The sequence below is a fragment of the Thamnophis elegans genome, chromosome 2, assembly GCF_009769535.1.
Source record: "Thamnophis elegans isolate rThaEle1 chromosome 2, rThaEle1.pri, whole genome shotgun sequence".
In the NCBI taxonomy this organism is placed as follows: Eukaryota; Metazoa; Chordata; class Lepidosauria; order Squamata; family Colubridae; genus Thamnophis; species Thamnophis elegans.
This window is the reverse complement of record NC_045542.1, coordinates 153083074-153104630: the sequence shown is the minus strand read 5'-3', so window position 1 is coordinate 153104630 and position 21557 is coordinate 153083074. Positions and strand designations below refer to the sequence as shown.

Below are 21557 nucleotides of genomic sequence, written 5' to 3'. Positions count from 1 at the left end.
ATCTTTCACAGCCATACATTGCAACTGGGAAAACCATAGTCTTGAATATATGCACTTTGTTGGCAGGGTGATTTCTCTGCTTTTTAATATGCTGTCTAGATTTGCCATATCTTTCCTTCCCAGGAGCAAGCAGCTTTTAATTTCTTGGCTGCAGTCCCCATCTGCAGTGATCTTGGAGCCCAAGAAAATAAAATCTGTAACTACCTCCATTTCTTCCCCATCTATTTGCCAGGAATTGAGAGGGCCGGATGCCATGATGTTCGTTTTGTTAATGTTGAGTTTCAAGCCAGCTTTTGCACCCTCCTTCTTCACCCGCATGAAGAGGCTCTTTAGTTCCTCTTCACTTTCTGCCATTAGAGTGGTATCATCTGCATATCTGAGGTTGTTGATATTTCTCCCGGCAATCTCAATTCCAATTTGTGATTCATCTAGCCCCGCCTTTCTCATGCATACAATACATGTAAGGTATAAAGCTGAAGGAGGTAAAATGCAAAATGAGATTTCTCCAGAGCACCAAAAATACATCGGAAATATACAGAATCACGCTTGGTATCAAAATATTTCCAGGCTTTAAAAAAAAAAACGCTTTATAGTTCTTTTCTTTGTAATTATTACCGTATTTTCACCCATATAACCCGCCCACGCAAATAACCTGCCCACGCGAATAACCCGCAGGTTTTCAAGATCGTGTAAAATATTTTCCATATACCCCGCCCACGTATATAACCCGCGACGAGTACCGTAAGGGAGAAGGGAAACTGCTGAGCCGAAAGCCTCTGCGAGCTGCGGAAGGTTGGGGGAACGGGAAGGAAAGTGAGCCGAAAGCCTCTGCGAGCTGCGGAAGGGTTGGGGGGGGAAGGGGGAAGGAATGGGAGGAACGGGAGACGAAAGCCTGTGCCATTTGCGGAAGGGTTGGAGGAACGGGAGGAACGGGAGACGAAAGCCTGTGCCATTTGCGGAAGGGTTGGAGGAACGGGAGGAACGGGAGACGAAAGCCTATGCCATTTGCGGAAGGGTTGGAGGAACAGGAGACGAAAGCCTGTGCCATTTGCGGAAGGGTTGGAGGAACGGGAGACGAAAGCCTGTGCCATTTGCGGAAGGGTTGGAGGAACGGGAGACGAAAGCCTGTGCCATTTGCGTAAGGGTTGGAGGAACGGGAGGAACGGGAGACGAAAGCCTGTGCCATTTGCGGAAGGGTTGGAGGAATGGGAGGAACGGGAGACGAAAGCCTGTGCCATTTGCGGAAGGGTTAGAGGAACGGGAGGAACGGGAGACGAAAGCCTGTGCCATTTGCGGAAGGGTTGGAGGAACAGGAGGAACGTGAAACGAAAGCCTGTGCCATTTGCGGAAGGGTTGGAGGAACGGGAGGAACGGGAGATGAAAGCCTGTGCCATTTGCGGAAGGGTTGGGGGGGGAAGGAACGTGAGCCCAAAGCCTCTGCCAGCTGCGGAAGGGTTGGAGGAACGGGAAGGAAAGTGAGCCGAAAGCCTCTGCGAGCTGCGGAAGGGTTGGGGGGGGGAAGGAACGTGAGCCCAAAGCCTCTGCCAGCTGCGGAAGGGTTGGGGGAACGGGAAAAAAAGAAAGCACCTCTCATTTCTATTTATGTTTTTCCCATTCAGAACCCGGTAGTTTTTTTTTCTTGTTTGTACATATGTAGAATAAAAAGGAAAATGATTTTTTTTAAAAAGCGAGCTGTCATGGCGTTGGACTGCGGGCTTCCTTCCACAAGCTGTTGCCTCTCGTGCAAACGCAGGCGGAAAAAATACCGGTACTCGCCGCTACCGAATCAACTGGATAGGAGGAGCAAGAAGGGGGCGCAGGGAAGGCTGTGCCCGGCGCGTCTCCGCTCCCTCGTGCCAAATAGCAGCAAAAGATACAAAGAGCAGCAAGTCAGCCCCGCAGGAAGGAAATCTCCCTCGAAAAGTCATTTAAACCGCTTCGAGTCCAGTCGTCTTTTCAGAGCAATTTGTCAAAAAAAAATATGCAGAAGTCAACTCCCCCCCCCCTCCCTCATACACACACACACATCACCTCTCCTTAAAAAAAAAGAAGAAGAAGCCCTGGGTCCTAAACCAAAATTATGCAGCTGGAACAGAGTTGAGGCATGTGAAGCTGAAGCAGCAGACACGTTTGGGGGCGGGGGGGGAAGGAAGGCAAAGCGGGACACCCTCGACAATTCTAAAGCATTCTTTATTCCCTTCCTGCCGGTTGTTCTTTGCCAGGGAATTCAATGCTTTGCCTGCAAGGATCTGAAGGGAGAATCCGGCTTAAAGGGCCAGGAATCCGGCTTAAAGGGCCAGGAAACCAATCGGCAAACAGTACATTCGTGAGGTCGTGAGGTCGGAGAAAATGTAAATAAGGGAGGGGGGGTCTCCGCAAGCCACCTGCTTTTTAAAGCGTGTCGCTAGGTATAAGGGAAGAGCGGGCAAATGGCAGGGCTCCTCAACAAGGTTGGGGAAAGAGCGAGGGGAAGAGACGTTGCCCCTTTGGAAGCGTAGGTTTCTGTTTTGGGGGGTTGGTTGGTTTTCTCCTCCCCATCAGGCCCTTTTCTCCTCCCCATCAGGCCCTTTACACATTTCCCCCTCTGTTTATGGAGCTATTGCCAGCCTAGGGACCTTGAAGTTTCCCCAGAAAAAATCTGCTTTCTATATTAGAGTACCGTACTCCAATGTTATAATGTATTTCTATATCCGCCAAATAGGTCACTATCTCAGCAGTCTTGTTGAGAGAGCAATACGGTAACCCGAAAGATCTGAGGGATATTACAAAGGATTCCCATTCCTTTTGGTAATCACCTTATGGTTTCGATTTCTAGGATATACAAAAAAAAGCTATTGTTTCAACAAGCTCTTGTTACATCATAAAACTTTGTGTGCATGCATGTGTATATTTTTTTCTCCCCAAAGAACGTTTTTAAACATTTCTAAAAGTATTCGGTGTGGGTTAAACATATATCAATTCATTTTCAATCCTTCTGTTTAATCACATGAAGCGATTAATGACTTCTGCATATTTTTTTTTGACAAATTGCTCTGAAAATATCAAACAAAAATGATGATGGCGAGAGTGTGCGAGAGGAGGCAAAAGGGGATCCCTCTCGGTCCCTCCCGCTCTGCGTTCTGCTGGGCGGATTTCGCACCGGTGCGTTTTTACGCATACAGCAATTTCTCTCCAGCTTTTGGCAAATGGAATAGATTGAGGGGTGGGAAGGGGCTGACTTGCTGCTCTTTGTATCTTTTGCTGCTATTTGGCACGAGGGAGCGGAGACGTGGTTCGGATCAAAGGGGCATCGCCTGCGGGCGGAACTGCACAGCCCGAACAGTCAGCTGAAGAGGTGATCAGAAGGAAGAAGGAGAGCCCAACCGTGCCAATCTCCCCCCCCCCCAAAAGACAATTGCTCACCCTTCTCCATACCAACCGGAGCCCAACGCCTCACCCTCCGCTTCTTCACCTCTTGACCACCCCTCTCTCGCCCCGAAAACCCCCCTGCCCGCGCCTGCTAAACGAGAGCGCTCCGCTGCGTTCGCCCTTCGCTAGCAAGGCAGACGGGCAGCGCGCGCGCCTGTGTGTTTTGTGTGTGTGTGTGTGCTTGCGTGTGTGCGTGTGTTTGAACGAGCATGTGTATTACAGCTGGGGGGGGGAGGACGACAAGAAGAAGTCCTGCGGAACGGCACCCCCCCTCTCTCTTTCATTTTTTCTTTCCCGTTTTCTTGCACTTGAACCTTTAAGCTCCATCCATAAACCTCAGAAACGTTTCCTACGATAAAGGAGCCGGATTCTCCCTTCCTGCCGTTTGTTCTTTGCCAGGGAATTCAACGCAAGGATCGTGGGAGAAAAGGGGGATTTTACGGGGAGAGAAAACCGCCCTGGGACTCCTAAGTCCTAAGAATCCAAACTCCGAGATCAGCTCCGTTCTTCTGGAGGGGAGTGGAAGGAAATATTTTTTCCCCAAAGAAGAAAAAATCCATATCCCCAGATATTTGTAAGAGGATTTGAGCGGATTTTCTTGTAAAAGGTTTCGGTGTTATTTAGGAAGGGTGGATGGATGGACGGATAGATGGACAGTATATAAACGCAAGCGGCTCTGGTTCAAGAAGGGCTCTGGTTCATCTCAATGGGCGGAAAGTAAGAGGGAGGGACCCTTCCTCCCTTCCATCTACTTTATTGAACTCCGTGGGAGGAAAAGCTCTCCTAGCCCCGCTCTGAAGTGAAGGAGTATAAACTATGCCATAAGGAAGTATCTTTAATGTCATCGTCACCCAGCTGACTGTACCCCAGTCCTCCTTCTGGGAGTCGCGGGCTTGTGCCTCGTTTCACACGCTTCGCTTTTGGCCGGCCACGTTGGAAACATGGAGGGGTCAATGGGCTGTGGGGTCTCCCGTTCCTCCCGTTCCTCCAACCCTTCCGCAAATGGCACAGGCTTTCGTCTCCCGTTCCTCCAACCCTTCCGTAAATGGCACAGGCTTTCATCTCACGTTCCTCCCGTTCCTCCAACCCTTCCGCAAATGGCACAGGCTTTCGTCTCCTGTTCCTCCAACCCTTCCGCAAATGGCACAGGCTTTCGTCTCACGTTCCTCCCGTTCCTCCAACCCTTCCGCAAATGGCACAGGCTTTCGTTTCACGTTCCTCCCGTTCCTCCAACCCTTCCGCAAATGGCACAGGCTTTCGTCTCCCGTTCCTCCCGTTCCTCCAACCCTTACGCAGCTGGCACAGGCTTTCGTCTCCCGTTCCTCCCGTTCCTCCAACCCTTCCGCAAATGGCACAGGCTTTCGTCTCCCGTTCCGCCCGTTCCTCCAACCCTTACGCAGCTGGCACAGGCTTTCGTTTCACGTTCCTCCCGTTCCTCCAACCCTTCCGCAAATGGCACAGGCTTTCATCTCCCGTTCCTCCCGTTCCTCCAACCCTTCCGCAGCTGGCACAGGCTTTCGTCTCCCGTTCCTCCCGTTCCTCCAACCCTTCCGCAAATGGCACAGGCTTTCGTCTCCCGTTCCTCCCGTTCCTCCAACCCTTCCGCAAATGGCACAGGCTTTCGTCTCCCGTTCCTCCCGTTCCTCCAACCCTTACGCAGCTGGCACAGGCTTTCGTCTCCCGTTCCTCCCGTTCCTCCAACCCTTACGCAGCTGGCACAGGCTTTCGTCTCCCGTTCCTCCCGTTCCTCCAACCCTTCCGCAAATGGCACAGGCTTTTGTCTCCCGTTCCTCCCGTTCCTCCAACCCTTACGCAGCTGGCACAGGCTTTCGTCTCCCGTTCCTCCAACCCTTCCGCAAATGGCACAGGCTTTCGTCTCCCGTTCCTCCAACCCTTACGCAGCTGGCACAGGCTTTCGTCTCCCGTTCCTCCCGCTCCTCCAACCCTTCCGGAAATGGCACAGGCTTTCGTTTCCCGTTCCTCCCGTTCCTCCAACCCTTACGCAGCTCGCACAGGCTTTCGTCTCAGCAGTTTCCCTTCTCCCTTACTCGTGGCGGGTCAATTTACTGTAGTCAATCTGTGTAAAATGCTTTCTGTATACCCCGCCCACTTTTATACCCCGCAGGGGCGTGCTGTGTAAAAACGCGTATAACCCGCGGGTTATATGGGTGAAAATACGGTAATTCTGTTAAGGAAATAGCGGTAGAATGAAATAGGCTGATTTTAGTGATAGGTTTTTTTTTTGTATGATTTTTTTTAATGGACGACACAGTAGTCATCATGAAGTAGAACAGATAACCAGTTTAGAGAGCCAGTTTGGTCTAGTGGTTAAGGTAGAAAGCAGGAAACTGTGAGATCAAGTCCCACTTTAGGTGTGAAAGACCACTGAGTGACTTTGGGCCGGTCACACAATTCTCAGCCCAACCCACCTCACAAGGTTGTGGGGAAAATAGGATGAAGGGGTGTGGCATATGTTCACCACCTTGAGTTATTTTTAAAAATAACAAGGGTGAGATACAAATACCATATTTTTAGGAGTGTAAGACGCACCAGAGTATAAGACGTACCAAGATTTTGAAGAGGCAAATTTTAAAAAAAGTTTTTGCATTCTGCAGACCTCCCAAAAACGGCCTGTTTTTTGTGAAAATGGGCCCATTTTTATATATATATATATATAAAAAGGAATGCATAGCCTTTAGGAGGCTTATAGAGTACTCCTGGGGAGTACTCTATAAAAATTGAGTGCAAAATTGAGCAAAAGAAAAGGCCCTGTTTTTCCCTCATTTGTGCCCTCCCCAGCCCCCAGGAGCACTCTATAAGCCTCCTAAAGGCTCTGGGCCATTTTGGTGAAGAGTGCGGGGTTTCAGGAGGCAAAAAATACTGTATTCAATTTATAAAATGCACCCAGATTTTCAGCCTCTTTTTTTGAGGGAAAAAGGTGTGTCTTATACTTCAAAAAATACGATAAATAAAAATATTTATAGACGGTGAGGCCATCAGAAGACGGAATGAATTGTAATGAAGGTGTTCTGACTTAGGCTTCCTGAGAAAGCATAAATCACAATCTTAATCCCCAAAAACCCGTTAAACAGCTGTAAATTATGGTCATTAACAGTCCACAAGGTTTCATAGTCTGTAAAAGTTCCGACAGATATCTGCTCGAGTTGCCACAGTCTTTCAGGAGAATGTTGAGGAACACCCTACCTTATCTCCCTTGGAATGTTCCCAGTGACCTAATTGCCAAAAGCAGAGCAAGACCAAACTTAGCACAGAGTCAAACAGAACTTTTCCAAGCTTGAACCAGACCAGATGAACTAATTGCTTCCTGTCCCGTTCGCGCCTCTTTTATATCTTATGGAAGGGCCCAATCATCTCCAAGCCTTACTCCCAAGTCTACCCTCTTTTTTAAAGTGTTCTTGCCTTCTGGCAGCTCTGCGCATTTGCACACTGGGAGCAGGCTCCCGCTGTTCTTCTGCCTCACTGATGTCAGACTCCGGAGGCAACAGATCACTACCAGATGGCCTTGGTCCCCTCTCTGCCTCCGACACAGAGCTTTAATCTGAGCCTTACCCAGACTCCAGGACTGGCCTATGTTCCAACCTCACTGTCTGAATTTGCTGCCAGCTCGGCTGGCCACTGGTGGACTACAACAGAAGGAAGTGAAGTTCAAATGTTAGAATTTCTCAACAAATGTGTTTTAAAGAAATTCTAGCAGGTTTTTTTTTCATTGAGTATGATTATTGGCACTAGTATAATTTCTTTTCTAGGAAAGGGGCAGTTTCCATTGCTGATTTTTGGCAGAATTATAGAAGTTTGTCATAATACTAATTCAAATTTCTGGCAGTTGTGAGTTATACTACTGGGATATCTAGATTTTTATCTGGGTAACACTGATAGTGACAAATGGATTTTTCTCCGGAGTCAGTTCAAAGTCAGTGTAAAATGATTTCATATTCACATTATATATGTTATATATTACACAGAAGAATGTGAAATGGTACTTTTTTAAACTTTCAGTTTGATCATATATCCTGTAGTGAATGGCTTTTATGTAACAACTTCCTTAAAATACAGACTCATTTGAAAAGGAATCATTTGGAAAAAATGGCTCTTTTATTTCTCAGATATTTCTTCTTTTTTTCTGGCAATGCTAAACTTACAGTCTCCTTGAATTAAACTTACCAGTTTTCTTCCAAAGGTGCTTTTTTTTCCAAGAGGAAAAAAACTGAATTTTCGTGTTTTTCTTTGAAGACGTTTCGCCTCTCATCCAAGAAGCTTCTTCAGCTCTGATTGGATGGTGTGGAAGTCAAAGCTGAAGAAGCTTCTTGGATGAGAAACAAAACATCTTCAAAGAAAAAATAGGAAGTCCAGTTGCTTCTTGAAAAAGCAGCTTTGGGACCTGAGTGACTGATGACTGAGAATCTCCATAGACATTTACCAGTTTTCTTGTTTCTTACAGAAAAACCCGTAGTTCACCATGGCGGAGCTGGACAACCTTGAGGTGATGATAAAAACCTTGGACTCCCAGACAAGAACATTCACAGTAGAAGGAGAGGTAAGATCCCCTAAATTTGGTTAACAGCAAGAAAGTGGATGGGACTGTCCTTTCTATGCCTGGGGTATCTCAGCATTGTATCGGGGTTGCTTTGCAGAACTCACAGTTACCTGCTTTAAGTTAACAGATTACGAACAGAAGATCCCTGGGCCTATTTGTTAGTCAAGAAGAATTTTTTAAAAAAAAGGATATCTGAGGGAATGGTGTGAATAACAAATGCAATAAACCTGCAGCCCAAAGTCTGAAAGGAGCAGCGGTTAAATATTTAATTTCTCTAGGAAGAAATGATAGTTACAGGTGGTCTTTGCCTTCTGACCACAATTTGGTCCCATAGTTTTGTTGTTAAGCAAGGCAGTTTAATTTTAACTTTTTATGTCTTAACTTACATGTAAGTGTAAGCTTCCCAGAGTTATCTTATGGCCACGATGGTGAACCTATGGCACGTGTGCATGCACTGGCCAGCTGATTTTCAGGTTTTCGGAGGGCTGGGGGTGGCTGTTTTCTCCCTCCCCAGGCTCCGGAGGTTTTCCTGGAACCTGGGGAGGGCAAAAATAGCCTCCCCCAGTTCCCCCCCCCCCGGAGGAGCTGCCTTCCTTGTTTGGCCTTTCCTAGGCAGGTGCCATAGAGGCAGGGGTGAAATCCAGCAGGTTCTGACAGGTTCTGGAGAACCGTTAGCAGACATTTTGAGTAGTTCGGAGAACCGGCAAATGCCACCTCTGGCTGGCCCCAGAGTGAGATTTTGCAGAATCCTTCCCCTGCCACGCCCACCAAGCCATGCCCACAGAACTGGTAGTTAAAAAAAATTGAATTTCACCACTGCATAGAGGGGCCAGGTTCTGATGAAGGAATAGTGGGAAGAGAGTTTCCTCCTGGTGGTTTTTTCCCCCCTTTTTTCTTTTCAGTTTTCCTTTTTCTCCGTAGATCACCGTGAAAGAGTTCAAGGACCACATAGCGGGCTCAGTCAACATTCCCTCCGAAAAACAGCGCCTCATCTACCAAGGGAGAGTGCTACAAGATGACAAGAAGTTGAAAGAATACAGTGAGTTGGGAACCAAGAGAAGGTTGAGGGGTGGTGGTGGGGTTTGAAGTGAACATGGTTTGGGAGACAGGGAGGGGTTCTGACCCAGGATACGGACAAGTGCACCCTGGGAAAAGCCCCCCGAAACGTTAGTGTTCTGCTTCCAATAAAGGCTGGCCAGAATAAAATTCATAGTTTGCATGAGGCGCTCGCCCCGGACTTATTTTGGCAGAGACTCATAACCGCTGGATTATGGTGGAGTGTAAAATTGTTGGCATAAAAGTTTGAAATTGGTCTTGAGACATTCAGGTTGGGAAATAAAGCGGTTACCTCTTTCTTTACCAACTGGTTTCCTGCTTACATGCATACATGTTTGGAAATGTACGTACTGTACATTTCTGGAGTATAAGATGCACCTTTTCCTCTCAAAAAAGAGAGTGAAAATCTGGATGCATCTTATACACTGAATACAGCATTTTTGGCCTCCCGAAACCCCGCCTCCTTTGCCAAAATGGCCATGCAGAGCCTTTAGGAGGCTTATAGAGTGCTGCTGGGGGCTGGGGAGGGCAGAAATGAGAGAAAAATGGGTTGCTTTTTACTCATTTTTGCCCCCCCTGGAAGCCTCCTAAAGGCTATGCGTGCCTTTTTTTGGACACCTTTTTTCGTGAAAAACTGTCCATTTTTTGCTCGTTTTGCTCGTTTCTGCCCCCTCCCCTCAGCCCCCAGGAGCACTCTATAAGCCTCCTAAAGGCTATTCATGCCCTTTTTTTTGACGAAAAACGGGCCGTTTTTGGGAGGACTGCAGAGTGCAAAAACTTTTTTTAAAAATTTGCCTCTTCAAAATCTTGGTGCATATTATACTCCGAAAAATAAAAATAAGGTACATCCTGTACATCTTGTATGTATATATATATTACAATAAAATAATAGTAATATATATTATATTAATTATATTTATTATATTAATTATATATTATATTATATTATATTATATTATATTATATTATATTATATTATATTATATTATATTATATTATATTATATTATATTATATTATATTATATTATATTATATTTATTATATTTATTATATTTATTATATTATATTATATTATATTATATTGTATATGCATACAGATAGTCCTCGACTTAACGACCACAATTGAGCCCAAAATTTAAGTGGGACGTTTGTTTAAGTGAGTTTCCCCCCATTTTTACAGCCTTTCTTGCCATAGTTGTTAAGTGAATCACTGCAGTTGTGAAATTAGTATTTTGTTCAATGCGTATGCACCAAAGACAAATTCCTCGTGTGTCCAATCACACTTGGCCAATAGAGAATTCATTTTTTTTTTTCATTTGTTAAGTGACTCTGGCTTCCCCATTAATTTTGCTTGTCAAAAGATTGTGAAAAGTGGTCACATGACCGCTGGATGCAACGGCTTGCCATAAATCTTGGCAGCCGTCTCCTGAGCAGCAGAGCGGCAGTAGTTGAAACTGGAAGGAAAGTGTGGAGGGAAGATGGCGACTTCAAACAGCTGATCCGCAGTACTTTTATACCTCGGACGCCTCTTCCCTAGCCAGCCTGCTTGAACTTGTTCGCGCTGAAGGACTGGTGAGCCCTGACGAGCCCTAGTGACTGGTGAGCCTGGAGGGTTTTAATTTTAATCAACTTCTCCTCAAAGAAGGAAGCGTTGGAAGCTTATTGAGACCTTAAGCTTTGGCTGTGCTTGCTGCCGCCTCAGACGCCCCCCCCCCCCCCCCTTGGTTCTATCTTGCTCACCTTGCTTTTTCGCTATCTGTCCCTACGGCTTTAGAAAAGACCTGGTCGTTTCGACTGACTGGTGTGCTTGCTAGGGTGGGGAAGAGGACGACCCTCTAAACCCCCTGAACTGAGCCCTGTGTCACTGCGGCCTTCTCCGGACATTGCCCTTTGCCTCCCGCTCTAGCCACTAGGGGAGTAGGATTGTGGCTGAGCTGGTGTGAGAGTAATGGGGGATGGCGACCATGGTGGCAGAGACTGGGCTCCAAAAACATCAGCACTTCCCTCCTCCTCTGCTAAAGTGGCTCAGGCTAGTTCCAAACCTTGGCCCCCTGGATTGGGGCACTTACTCATCGTTAAGACTGCCATCGTTAAAACTGCCATCTATGAATCACTGGACTTTCTACTTTTTACATCTTGCCCTGCCTGCATACGGCCGCCTTGTATATCATCCATTTCTGATCGGGCGGCCAAGGACGTTTCCCCAGGACATAGGAGGGGAGAGAAACGGAGTACCTCTCCCCCCCCCCTTTTCATATTGTTACATATCTAATTGCGCAATTTTTTAAATAGTATGAGGAGTGTATGAGATTGGTTGTGATTGAATGAATGGCCCACTTTTACTATCATATTGTTGTAAATTTTTGTGTTTTTAACTTTTACGTGGGGACTGTTTGGGGGAGTGCATGGGTATGTATGATTCGGAGGACCTGCCGGGAGATGCGGGGGCCATGGGGGTGGTTGAGGGGACCAGAGACACGGGAGAGGGTCGGGGTATTACGGTCGTAACAGGGAGGGGCAGATATGGCGGGGACTTTAGGGCTGGCCATTACCGGGGAAGGAGGGTTCGCTACATCACAGAGATCCCTCCTTCCGGCCCTATGAGTCCCACTCCGAGACCAGATGGCGCAAGTAGTCAGGACCCTGGACTCAGGCTGCTGTCGCTAAATGCCAGGTCTGTGGTACATAAAGCTCCTCTCGTCCGGGACTTAATTTTAGACGAGAGGGCAGACCTGGCATGTATTACTGAGACCTGGCTGGGCCCAGAGGGAGGAGTCCCCCTTGTAGAGCTGTGCCCAGAAGGATTTCAGGTGCTGCACCAGCCGAGAGCCCAGGGAAGGGGTGGGGGTGTGGCCGTTGTTATCCGGGAGTCATTAGTTCCTCGTAGGGTCCCTGCTCCGGAGCTTGTCGGGTGTGAGTCCCTGCTGATAAAGTTGGACCTCAAGGGTCAAGTGGGTCTGCTGTTAACGTACCTGCCTCCCAACAGCGTTGCAGCAGCCCTCCCCTCGCTCCTCAAGTCGGTAGCCGAGCTGGCAATTGAGTTCCCTAGGTTGATGGTCCTGGGGGACTTTAATTTGCCTTCGCTCGGTGAAAACTCTGATGGGGCGCAGGAGTTCATGGCTTCCATGACAGCCATGGGCTTGACCCAAGTAATTCGGGGCCCAACTCATTCGGCGGGTCACATGCTCGACCTCGTATTCCTCTCGGAGCAGTGGATTTGTGATCTTGGTCTGAGGGGTAACGACACCATACCCCTGTCGTGGTCAGACCATTACCTACTGAGGCTCGACTTCCGGAGACCAAACCCCCACTGTAGGGAGGAGGAACCGACCAGGTGGTTCCGCCCCAGGCGACTTATGGAACCGTTAAGGTTCCAGACAGAGCTTGGGGTTATTCCTGATACTTTCACCCACAGTCCGGTAGAGACTCTGGTTGCTGCCTGGCACTCAGCAGCATCGGAGGCCCTCGACCGGATTGCGCCACTACGGCCCCTCCGAGGCGGCGGATCCCGGAGACCCCCTTGGTTCACCGAGGAACTCCGGGAGATGAAGCGCCGGAGGAGATGCCTAGAGCACCGATGGAGGTCCGATAAGTCCGAATCGAACCGAGCAATGGTAACCACCTGCACCAAGGAGTACACCAGGGCACTTAGGGCAGCGAAAAGATCTCACATAGCCACCTTGGTTGCGTCCGCTGAGTCCCGCCCAGCCGCCCTGTTTAAGATAACCCGCTCCCTATTAAATAAAAGGGAAGCGGGGAACCCTTGCAGGGCAGAGCTGAGGATTATGCCCAATTCTTAGCGGACAAAATTGCTCGGTTTCGGTCGGACTTGGACTCCATCCCCGCAGTTCCAGCCGAGGCACAAGAGGATCAGGTAGAACATCTCTGGGTTGAGTTTCAGGATGTTACCCCCGGGGATGTGGACAAGGCCATGAGGGCTGTAAGTGCCTCCACCTGCGTACTGGACCCGTGTCCCTCATGGCTGGTTACTAACAGCAGTGAGGTGACACGAGGCTGGATCCAGGCGGTTGTGACCGCCTCTCTTCGGGAGGGGAACTTCCCCGCCGCACTGAAAGCGGCGGTGGTGAGACCCCTCCTAAAAAAGCCATCTTTGGATCCAGCTGTTCTTAATAACTATCGCCCAGTCTCCAACCTTCCCTTTCTTGGGAAGGTTGTTGAGAAGGTGGTGGCCTTTCAGCTCCAACGGTCCTTGGATGAAGCTAACTATCTCGACCCCTTCCAGTCAGGCTTCAGACCCGGTTACAGCACGGAAACCGCTTTGGTCGCATTGACCGATGATCTCTGGAGAGCCAGAGATGGAGGATACTCCTCCATCCTGGTCCTCCTTGACCTCTCAGCGGCTTTCGATACCATCGACCATGGTATCCTTCTGCGACGACTGCGGGAGGTGGGAGTGGGAGGCACCGTGTTGCGGTGGTTCTCCTCCTACCTCTCGGACAGGTCGCAGTCGGTGTTAGTGGGGGGGCAGAGATCGTCCCCTAGGCCCCTAACTTATGGGGTGCCTCAGGGCTCGGTCTTATCCCCCCTACTATTCAACATCTACATGAAACCGCTGGGAGAGATCATCCGCAGGCACGGGATTAGATACCATCAATATGCGGACGATACTCAACTGTATCTGTCCGCCCCGTGCCAACTCAATGAAGCGGCAGACGTGATGAACCGAGGCCTTGAAGCCGTTATGGACTGGATGAGGGTTAACAAGCTTGTGCTCAACCCAGAAAAGACCGAGTGGCTGTTGTGCTTCCCTCCCAAAGATTCGATCAATATTCCATCACTCAGGCTGGGGGGTCAAATTTTATACCCCTCAGAGAGGGTTCGCAACTTGGGAGTCCTCCTGGACCCACAGCTATCATTTGACCACCACTTAACGGCTGTGACCAGGGGGGCATTCGCCCAGGTTCGCCTGGTGCGCCAGTTGCGACCCTACCTGAATCGGGAGGCTCTCACAACAGTCACCCAGGCCCTCGTGACCTCTAGGCTGGAATACTGCAATGTGCTCTACATGGGGCTGCCCTTGAAGAGCATCCGGCGACTTCAGCTAGTACAGAACGCGGCCGCGCGAGTGATTGTGGGTGCACCTCGGTTCACCCGCATAACACCTATCCTCCGCGAGCTGCGCTGGCTACCTGTCGATCTCCGGATGCGCTTCAAGGTGCTATTAGTCACCCATAAAGCCCTGCATGGTAGTGGATCTGGATACTTGAGAGACCGCCTTCTGCCAATCACATCCCTGCGACCAATAAGATCACATAGATTAGGCCTCCTCCGTATTCCATCGGCCAGCCAGTGTCGGCTGGCAACTACAAGGAGGAGGGCCTTCTCAGTAGTAGCCCCGACCCTTTGGAACGAGCTCCCCGTGGAGATCCGTACCCTCTCCACCGTCCAGGCCTTCCGCACAGCCCTTAAGAACTGGCTAGCCCGTCAGGCCTGGGGACAAGGATAGTTGCCCCTCCCGAATGATGAATGTATGTTGTTTACTATTTTATTATATGTCTCTATGTTAACGTCTGTATTCCCCCTCCCCGATTTTATGTGAGCCGCCCTGAGTCCCCTCAGGGAAAAGGGCGGCCTACAAATATTAATAAAATCTCAAAATCTCAAAAATCTCAAATACGAGTCAGTTGACAAGTGTCGGAATGTTGATCACGTGACCACAGGGATGCTGCAAAGTGTGAAAAACGGTCATAAGTCACTTTTTTCAGGGCTGTTGTAACTTGAAACAGTCACTCAACACTAAACAAATTGTTGAGGACTATCTGTATCATGTACAACCTAATTAAGGATGAATATGTTTTGAGCAAGGGCATGGCTGGTGAGGAAATCTCCCAGCTTCATTAAATTTCCCAAGGATGCAGTTTGGACTTTCCTATATATAGTATATTTGCTAGGCACAGACAAATTCTACAGTTTAAGGATGATTCACTGTACAAATCCAGGTTTATTTCTTCGGATGTTCAGGTCCAGATAAAGCAGGGGTGCCCAAACATGGCTGGCTGGGGAATTCTGGGAGTTGAAGTCCACAAGTCTTAAAATTCCCAAGTTTGGACACCCCCTGAGATGAAGAGATATAGATTTGCAGCAGAAACATCAACGGTTTGGAAATTGGGGAAGTACAGATCAAATCCCACGCGGACGTCCAGTTTTATATTTAAGAAGCAGTGTTGGTCATGCTTGTCAACAATCTGAGGCAATAATATGTAGATTTTATACACTGCTTCACAGGGCTTTTACAGCCTCCTCTAAGCGGTTTACAGAGTCAGCCTATTGCCCCCAACAATCTGGATCCTCATTTTACCCACCTCGGAAGGAGGGAAGGCCGAGTCAACCTTGAGCCTGGTGAGATTCAAACTGTCAAATTGCAGTCAGCTGGCAAATTAGCACAAATAGCCTGCAGTACTGCTGACAACTTCTAAATGACTATGGGCCGAGGCCACATTTACTTAGTTGCCACTCTTTGGGGAGGGGGAAGGGGGGAAGTTGGAAGGAACTGGAATGCGGTATCTGAGTCCACTAGACAAAACATCCATCAGATGCAGCGTAGGAGCCAAGGTCATGGCAACGAACATCTGCTGAGATTGTGGGGTAAGCTATAACATGACATATGAGGGGGTGAGTGGGAAGTTTCTATTCTTTTTATTACTCTGAAGCGTGGGAATTACCCAGAGTTAGCTTTCAACTTTCAGCTTTCTAAGTGCCGATAGAGTTTACTCAATAATAAGGTCTTTCAAGTTTGAATGGGGCTTCTGAGTCCTGATTCATTTGGGTTCATTGCTTGGAACCATAACATCTGCATTCTAACCACTTCACCACTGGGGCTCTGCCAAGAACGGAATGGGGGTAACACAGCGGAATAACAGAGTTGGAAGGGACCTTGGAGGTCTTCTAGTCCAACCCACCTGCTCAGGCAGGAAAGCCTATACCAGCGATGGCGAATCTTTTCGGCATAGAGTGCCAAAAGGGGAGAGGCCACTCGCGCTCGTCGGGGAAGCTGCCCAGGGGACATGCGGATACTGGGAAACGAACTTCCGGTTTCCGGTGCACGAACTTCCGGTTTCTAGCACACATACTTCCAGTTTTCCAGTGCACATGCATGTGTGACGATCAGCTGGCTGGCGGGCATGCACACTCCAGAAAATGGAAGACCCAACTTTTCAGTTTCCGGCACTGCCGCACATGCGAAGGCCAGTTGATTGGCGCGCTCGCATGTGCACCAGAAACCCAGAAGAGGAACAGGCGATACCGCGTGTGCCAGGCGACGGCTCTGCGTGCCACTTTGGGCACGTGTGCCATAGGTTCGCCGTCACAGGCCTATACCATTTCAGACAAACGACTGTCCAATCTCTTCTTAAAAACTTAAGTTTTAGATCTTAGAGCTGAGGGGATGCAGTGGTTAGAGTGCAGTACTGCAGGCTACTTCAGCTGACTGCTAGCTGCAGTTCAGCAGTTCAAATCTCACCAGGCTCAAGGTTGACTCGGCCTTCCATCCTTCCGAGGTGGGTAAAATGAGGACCCAGATTGTTTGGGGGACAATAGGCTGACTCTGTAAACCACCTAGAGAGGGCTCTAAAGGCACTGTGAAGCGGTATATAAGTCTAAGTGCTCTTGCTATTTAAGGCTTCAAGGCTTGGAATGAGAACTCCTTTAAGGAAATCCGATCATGTATCCTGGTTTGTTTCGGTTTTTTGGCAGATGTTGGAGGCAAAGTCATCCACCTGGTGGAACGCGCACCTCCCCAGACCCAGTCGCCCTCAGGAGGGCCTTCAGGAGCAGGCTTGTCCTCCGCCCCTCACAACAACACGGGACCCCGGGGGTCAGGTTCCACTGTCCATGACCGCAACGCCAACAGTTACGTTATGGTGGGAACCTTCAACTTACCAGTAAGCATTATGGACCCACAGCCACCCACACAAGTGAGTTTTAGCCAGAGAGTTGCTCCCCCTGCGGGGCAAGGGGAAGTATTCGGGCTCTCCCTAACTGCTTTCGCCCCTTCCCGTTAATAAAAACATGAAGGGAACTTGCTTGTCTGCGCTGCTACGTGGTAGTGGGGAGCAGGAGGCGGGTTGCTTTGGGTTCCCCCTTTCTGCCTTTGACAGAGCGGGGTCACTGTCAGCTGTTCCTGAACTGTCATTCCTGAGTTGGAGGGGTGTGTTGATACAACCAACATAATACAGCCAGAATAAAGTCTGGCTTGTGCTTCTGTTCTGCCTGTCTTAGCGATTACTGTGTGTGATACGGATAGAGAGGAAGAGGGTTGGAAACGCCTACAGGGCCTTCCTCTTACTTGGGAGATCTAAAAAAGAATAACAGGTAGTCCTCGGCTTACGACTGCAATGGGCCTCAACATTTCTGCGGGTCAGCGAGATGTACGTTAAGGCAGGGGTGAAATCCAGCAGGTTCTGACGGATTCTGGAGAACCAGTAGCGGAAATTTTGATTAGTTCGGAGAACCAGTAAATACCACCCTCTGACTGGCCCCAGAGTGGGGAGGGAATGGAGATTTTGCAGTATCCTTCCCCTGGCATTCCCACCAAGCCACGCCCACCAAGCCACGCCCACAGAACCGGTAGTAAAAAAATTGTATTTCACCAGTAAGCTAAGGGAGTTTTGTCCTGCTTTGTGACTTTCCTTGCCACAGTTGCTAAGCGAATCACTGGCTTCCCCATTGAACTCTACTTGTCGGAAGGTTTGCCAAAGGTGATCGCATGATCCCCCGGCACACTGCCACCGTCATAAAAGTGAGTCAGTTGCCAAGCATCTGGAGTTCGATCACGCGATCGTTGGGGTGAGAAATTTTGTTCAACGGATTTTGAGTTTTTGCCCCATTTTTTATGACTTTCCTCCTCCCGTTTTGTTAATTGAACCGCTGCTGTTGTTAAATGAGTTGCACAGTTGTTAAATGAATCTGGGTTTCCCCGTTGAACTTTACTGCTCAGATGATTAGCAAAAGGGAAATCACCTGATCTCGGGACACTGCCACTGTCATAAATGTGAGTCAGTTGTCAAAACATCTGAATGTAAATCACGTGGACTGTTGGGGATGCGGCAACGGTTGTAAGTGTGAAAAACGGTCCTCAATCATTTCCCCCCCAGTACCGTTGTAACTTCAAAAGGTCACTAAATGAACTGTCATAAACCGAGGACTACTTATATTCAGCCATACTAAGAAATGACAATCTCTTGGGTGGGGGGGATGTACCTTAGTGTGGCTGGTCAGGATCAATCTCCTTCTCTCTTCTCTCTCCCTCTCGTATCTTTCTCTGTATTCCTGACTTGACGATCGTCCAGGTAGCCTGTATCCATCTTTAAACAAGGTTTGGGAAGAGGGCTTATGTTTGAGAACAGAGTGGCAAGCAAAGCGGGTATTGCGAAAGCCTTTTCTGAAATTACACAGCCTGGTGAATATGCTTCGAATAATAAACATTTAGGGATGTTTAGCCTATGAGCCTCCATGCCTGAGGATCCACATTTCTGAGTGTGTCCATTTGGAATTCAACCCCTTTGAAGTCAGTGCAATTTACCGTATTTTTCAGAGTATAAGACACACCTTTTTCTCTGAAAAAAGAGGCTGAAAATCTGGGTGTGTCTTATACGCTAAATACAGCATTTTTTGCCTCCCGAAACCCTGCTCCCTTCACCAAAATGACCGTGCAGAGCCTTTAGAAGGCTTTCAGAGAGCTCCTGGAGAGTGGGGAGGTCAGAAATGAGCAAAAACCGGCTCGTTATTTGCTCAATTTTGCTCCTCAGCTCCCAGGAGCACTCTATAAGCCTCCTAAAGGCTATTCATGCCCTTTTTAAAAAAAAAAACTGGGCCCATTTCCACTAAAAACTGGCATTTTTGGGTGGTTTGCAGAGTGCAAAACCTTTTATTTTTTTTAATTTGCCTTTTCAAAACCTTGGTGCGTCTTATACTCTGAAAAATACGGCACCTCCCATAAAATTCTGCCCCATCTTAAAAAAAACAACGCTGTTTCTAATTCCTTTGTGGTGCATGCGGAATAAAAATAAAAACCGAAACAAGAAGTGGCTAAAGAATTCTAGAAGGCCTCTTTGGAAGTCATTATTTGTTCCTTCCTATAATTATTGAAGGTAAATTAAATAAAGGGATGTGGTGGCTCAGTGACTTAAGATGCTGAGTTTTGTTAATCAGAAAGGACGGAAGTTCGAATCCCGAGCGCCACGTAACGGAGTGAGCTCCCGTTACTTGTCCCAGCCTCTGCCAACGTAGCAGTTCGAAAGCATGCAAAAATGCAAGTAGAAAAAATACGGACCACCTTTGGTGGGAAAGTAACAAAGTTCCATGCGCCTTCAGCCTTTAGTCATACCAGCCACATGACCAAGGAGATGTCTTCGGATAGCACTGCCTTTTTGGCTTTGAAATGGAGATGAACACTGAGGAATGACTAGCACATATGTGCGAGGGGAACCCTTACCTTTATCTTTATAATTAATATTTCTTTTTACTCCTGCACCTGTTTGGGAAGTTATTGGACTCGTGATACATGGTCTTGAATTCACAGGAGCATAAACAAACTCCGAAGAGCGCACATTCATGTCCGAACAGTGTACTAATCGTGATTTGTGACAGAGGGAAAGCCATGAAAATAATAAACCTTGGTATTTGGCCTTATTTCAAGAAAAGTATCTTTCAAGTGATGTGTAATTTCAAGAATCTACCACATTGGGGTGGGAAGCAGCCCTTGGATGATGTTGCAATTTGATCTACTGGGTTGTGTGTGGTTTTATTTTAGTTTTTACCTTCTTTCTGCTCTGTTTTGTTCTTTTCTCCTGCACACACCTACCTCCTTTTTTCTTTTTGGTCCTTTTAATTTTTTTCTCTGTCTATTTCCCACTCCCTGCTTTCCAAAGAACGATGGATCGTCTGTGGACGTTCATATAAATATGGACCAGGCTCCTATTCAGGTACAAGTTGCGTTGGGAAGGACAGAATTTTAATGCTAAAATGGATGGATTTGTTTTAATATGGGGGGCATAACCGGGACTCTTGATTGTAGCAGGATGTAAGGATATCTGGTTGATTAAGAGGCCGCTTAGAATCAGTGTTTCTCAACCTTGGGGACTTTTAAGTCCTGTGGACTTCAACTCCCAGAATTCCCCAGCCAGCTGGCTGGGGGATTCTGGGAGCTGAAGTCCACAGGACTTAAAAGTCGCCAAGGTTGAGAAACGGGCTTAGATTGTTATTTGACTTCTAGAAAAGCCCCCCACCTTTTACTTTTTTTATTTTTACAAAGTTTGTTGATTGAAAAGTTTTGGTCACCATGATAGAAAAAAGATGTTTAGACTCTGGAAAGCTCAATTTAGGAAGACTCTCAATGTGAAAAATATTTGCAATTCTTCAGGGATAGAAGAATTGCCCAGACATATGACCACCTAGCCACGCCCGCCCAGCCAGTCTGCCCCCCCCCAACAGTCTGAGGGACCGTGAATTGGCCCCCTGTTCAAAAAGTCCGAGGACCTCTGCCTTAGATGGAGGAAATTGGGACGTAGAAAGCTTGATGTCTCCTTTACTTAAATGATCTTAGGTTCCCCGTCTGCCTCTTCTGTTAGACAGGGAGGTTTTGTGTTAGTAGCACATAGGGGTTCTTTCTGCCCGAGGGCTTAGCAGAGCCATCATGGCTACAGGAAACAAACCTTGGCTTAAGGGACCAAGTAAGTAGAAAAGCAATACGGGTCAAAACTGAAAAGGAGGCAGGATGATCACAGATTTAGAAAGGGGCTGTGGGGTGAGTCGATTCAACTCGGGGAGGACAAGAGGGCCCAGACATGGCCTTAAGGAAATCAAGAAATGAGAAGAGTTGGTTTTACCCAAGGAGGGATCTAGAGGGCAGGAGGAATTCTGATTCGAGGTCCTCTCAGGCCTTCCAATAACAGGGCGTTTTTTCCTCCTCGCAGAGTGAACCTCGTGTCCGTCTTGTTATGGCCCAGCATATGTTACGGGACATTCAAGGTATCCTGAACCGACTAGAGGTGAGAGCCAGTTTTTAACTCCGGGGAACACAAAGCAGGAATGTAGAATTGCGGCCCGGAAACGCCTTCCAGGGCCTGGAGATCACCTTGTTCCTTTTCTTTAGGGTAACACCAGTGACCATAGTGCTGTGGGATCCGAGGATACACCATCTGCCAGCCCGACTGAAAGGGAGCCAATGACGGGCACCGAATCAGAGCCTCCCCAGGAGCCCACGCCAGCAGAGGAAACGCCGCCCTTTGGGAGTGAGCCTCCCCCAGGGACTGAAGCAGCTGCCCCCAAGTAAGGAGGCTGCCCGCCTGTTGTGGTCCGCTAGTGGCCAGCGGAGCTAGCAGCAGATTCAGATAGTGAGGAGGTTGGGGAGGAACCTGGACCAGTCCTGGAGTCTGGGGACGGCTCAGATGAGGGCTCTGTGTCAGAGGCAGAGGGGAACAAGGCCATCTGGCTTCAGAATCAGACATCAGTGAGGCAGACAAACAGCTGGAGCCTCTTCCCAGTGTGCGCATGCACAGAGTTGCCAGACAAAGGGAA

The 21557-nt window shown here is 48.3% G+C and overlaps 1 protein-coding gene across 4 annotated transcripts in view; it reads left to right on the top strand.

Annotated features, from left to right (window-relative positions):
• BAG6 (BAG cochaperone 6) overlaps positions 1 to 21557 on the top strand; it is a 54306-nt gene that overhangs the window by 6284 nt on the left and 26465 nt on the right. For 3 of the 4 annotated variants that reach the window (XM_032209314.1, XM_032209313.1, XM_032209312.1), the window contains exons 2-7: positions 7868 to 7963; positions 8885 to 9002; positions 16734 to 16954; positions 19910 to 19963; positions 20954 to 21028; positions 21133 to 21308. In XM_032209314.1, coding sequence (XP_032065205.1) covers positions 7886 to 7963; positions 8885 to 9002; positions 16734 to 16954; positions 19910 to 19963; positions 20954 to 21028; positions 21133 to 21308 — 722 coding nt within the window. In that variant the 5' untranslated portion in view covers positions 7868 to 7885. The remainder of the gene's footprint in view (positions 1 to 7867; positions 7964 to 8884; positions 9003 to 16733; positions 16955 to 19909; positions 19964 to 20953; positions 21029 to 21132; positions 21309 to 21557) is intronic. The other variant, XM_032209315.1, reaches the window with a different exon arrangement.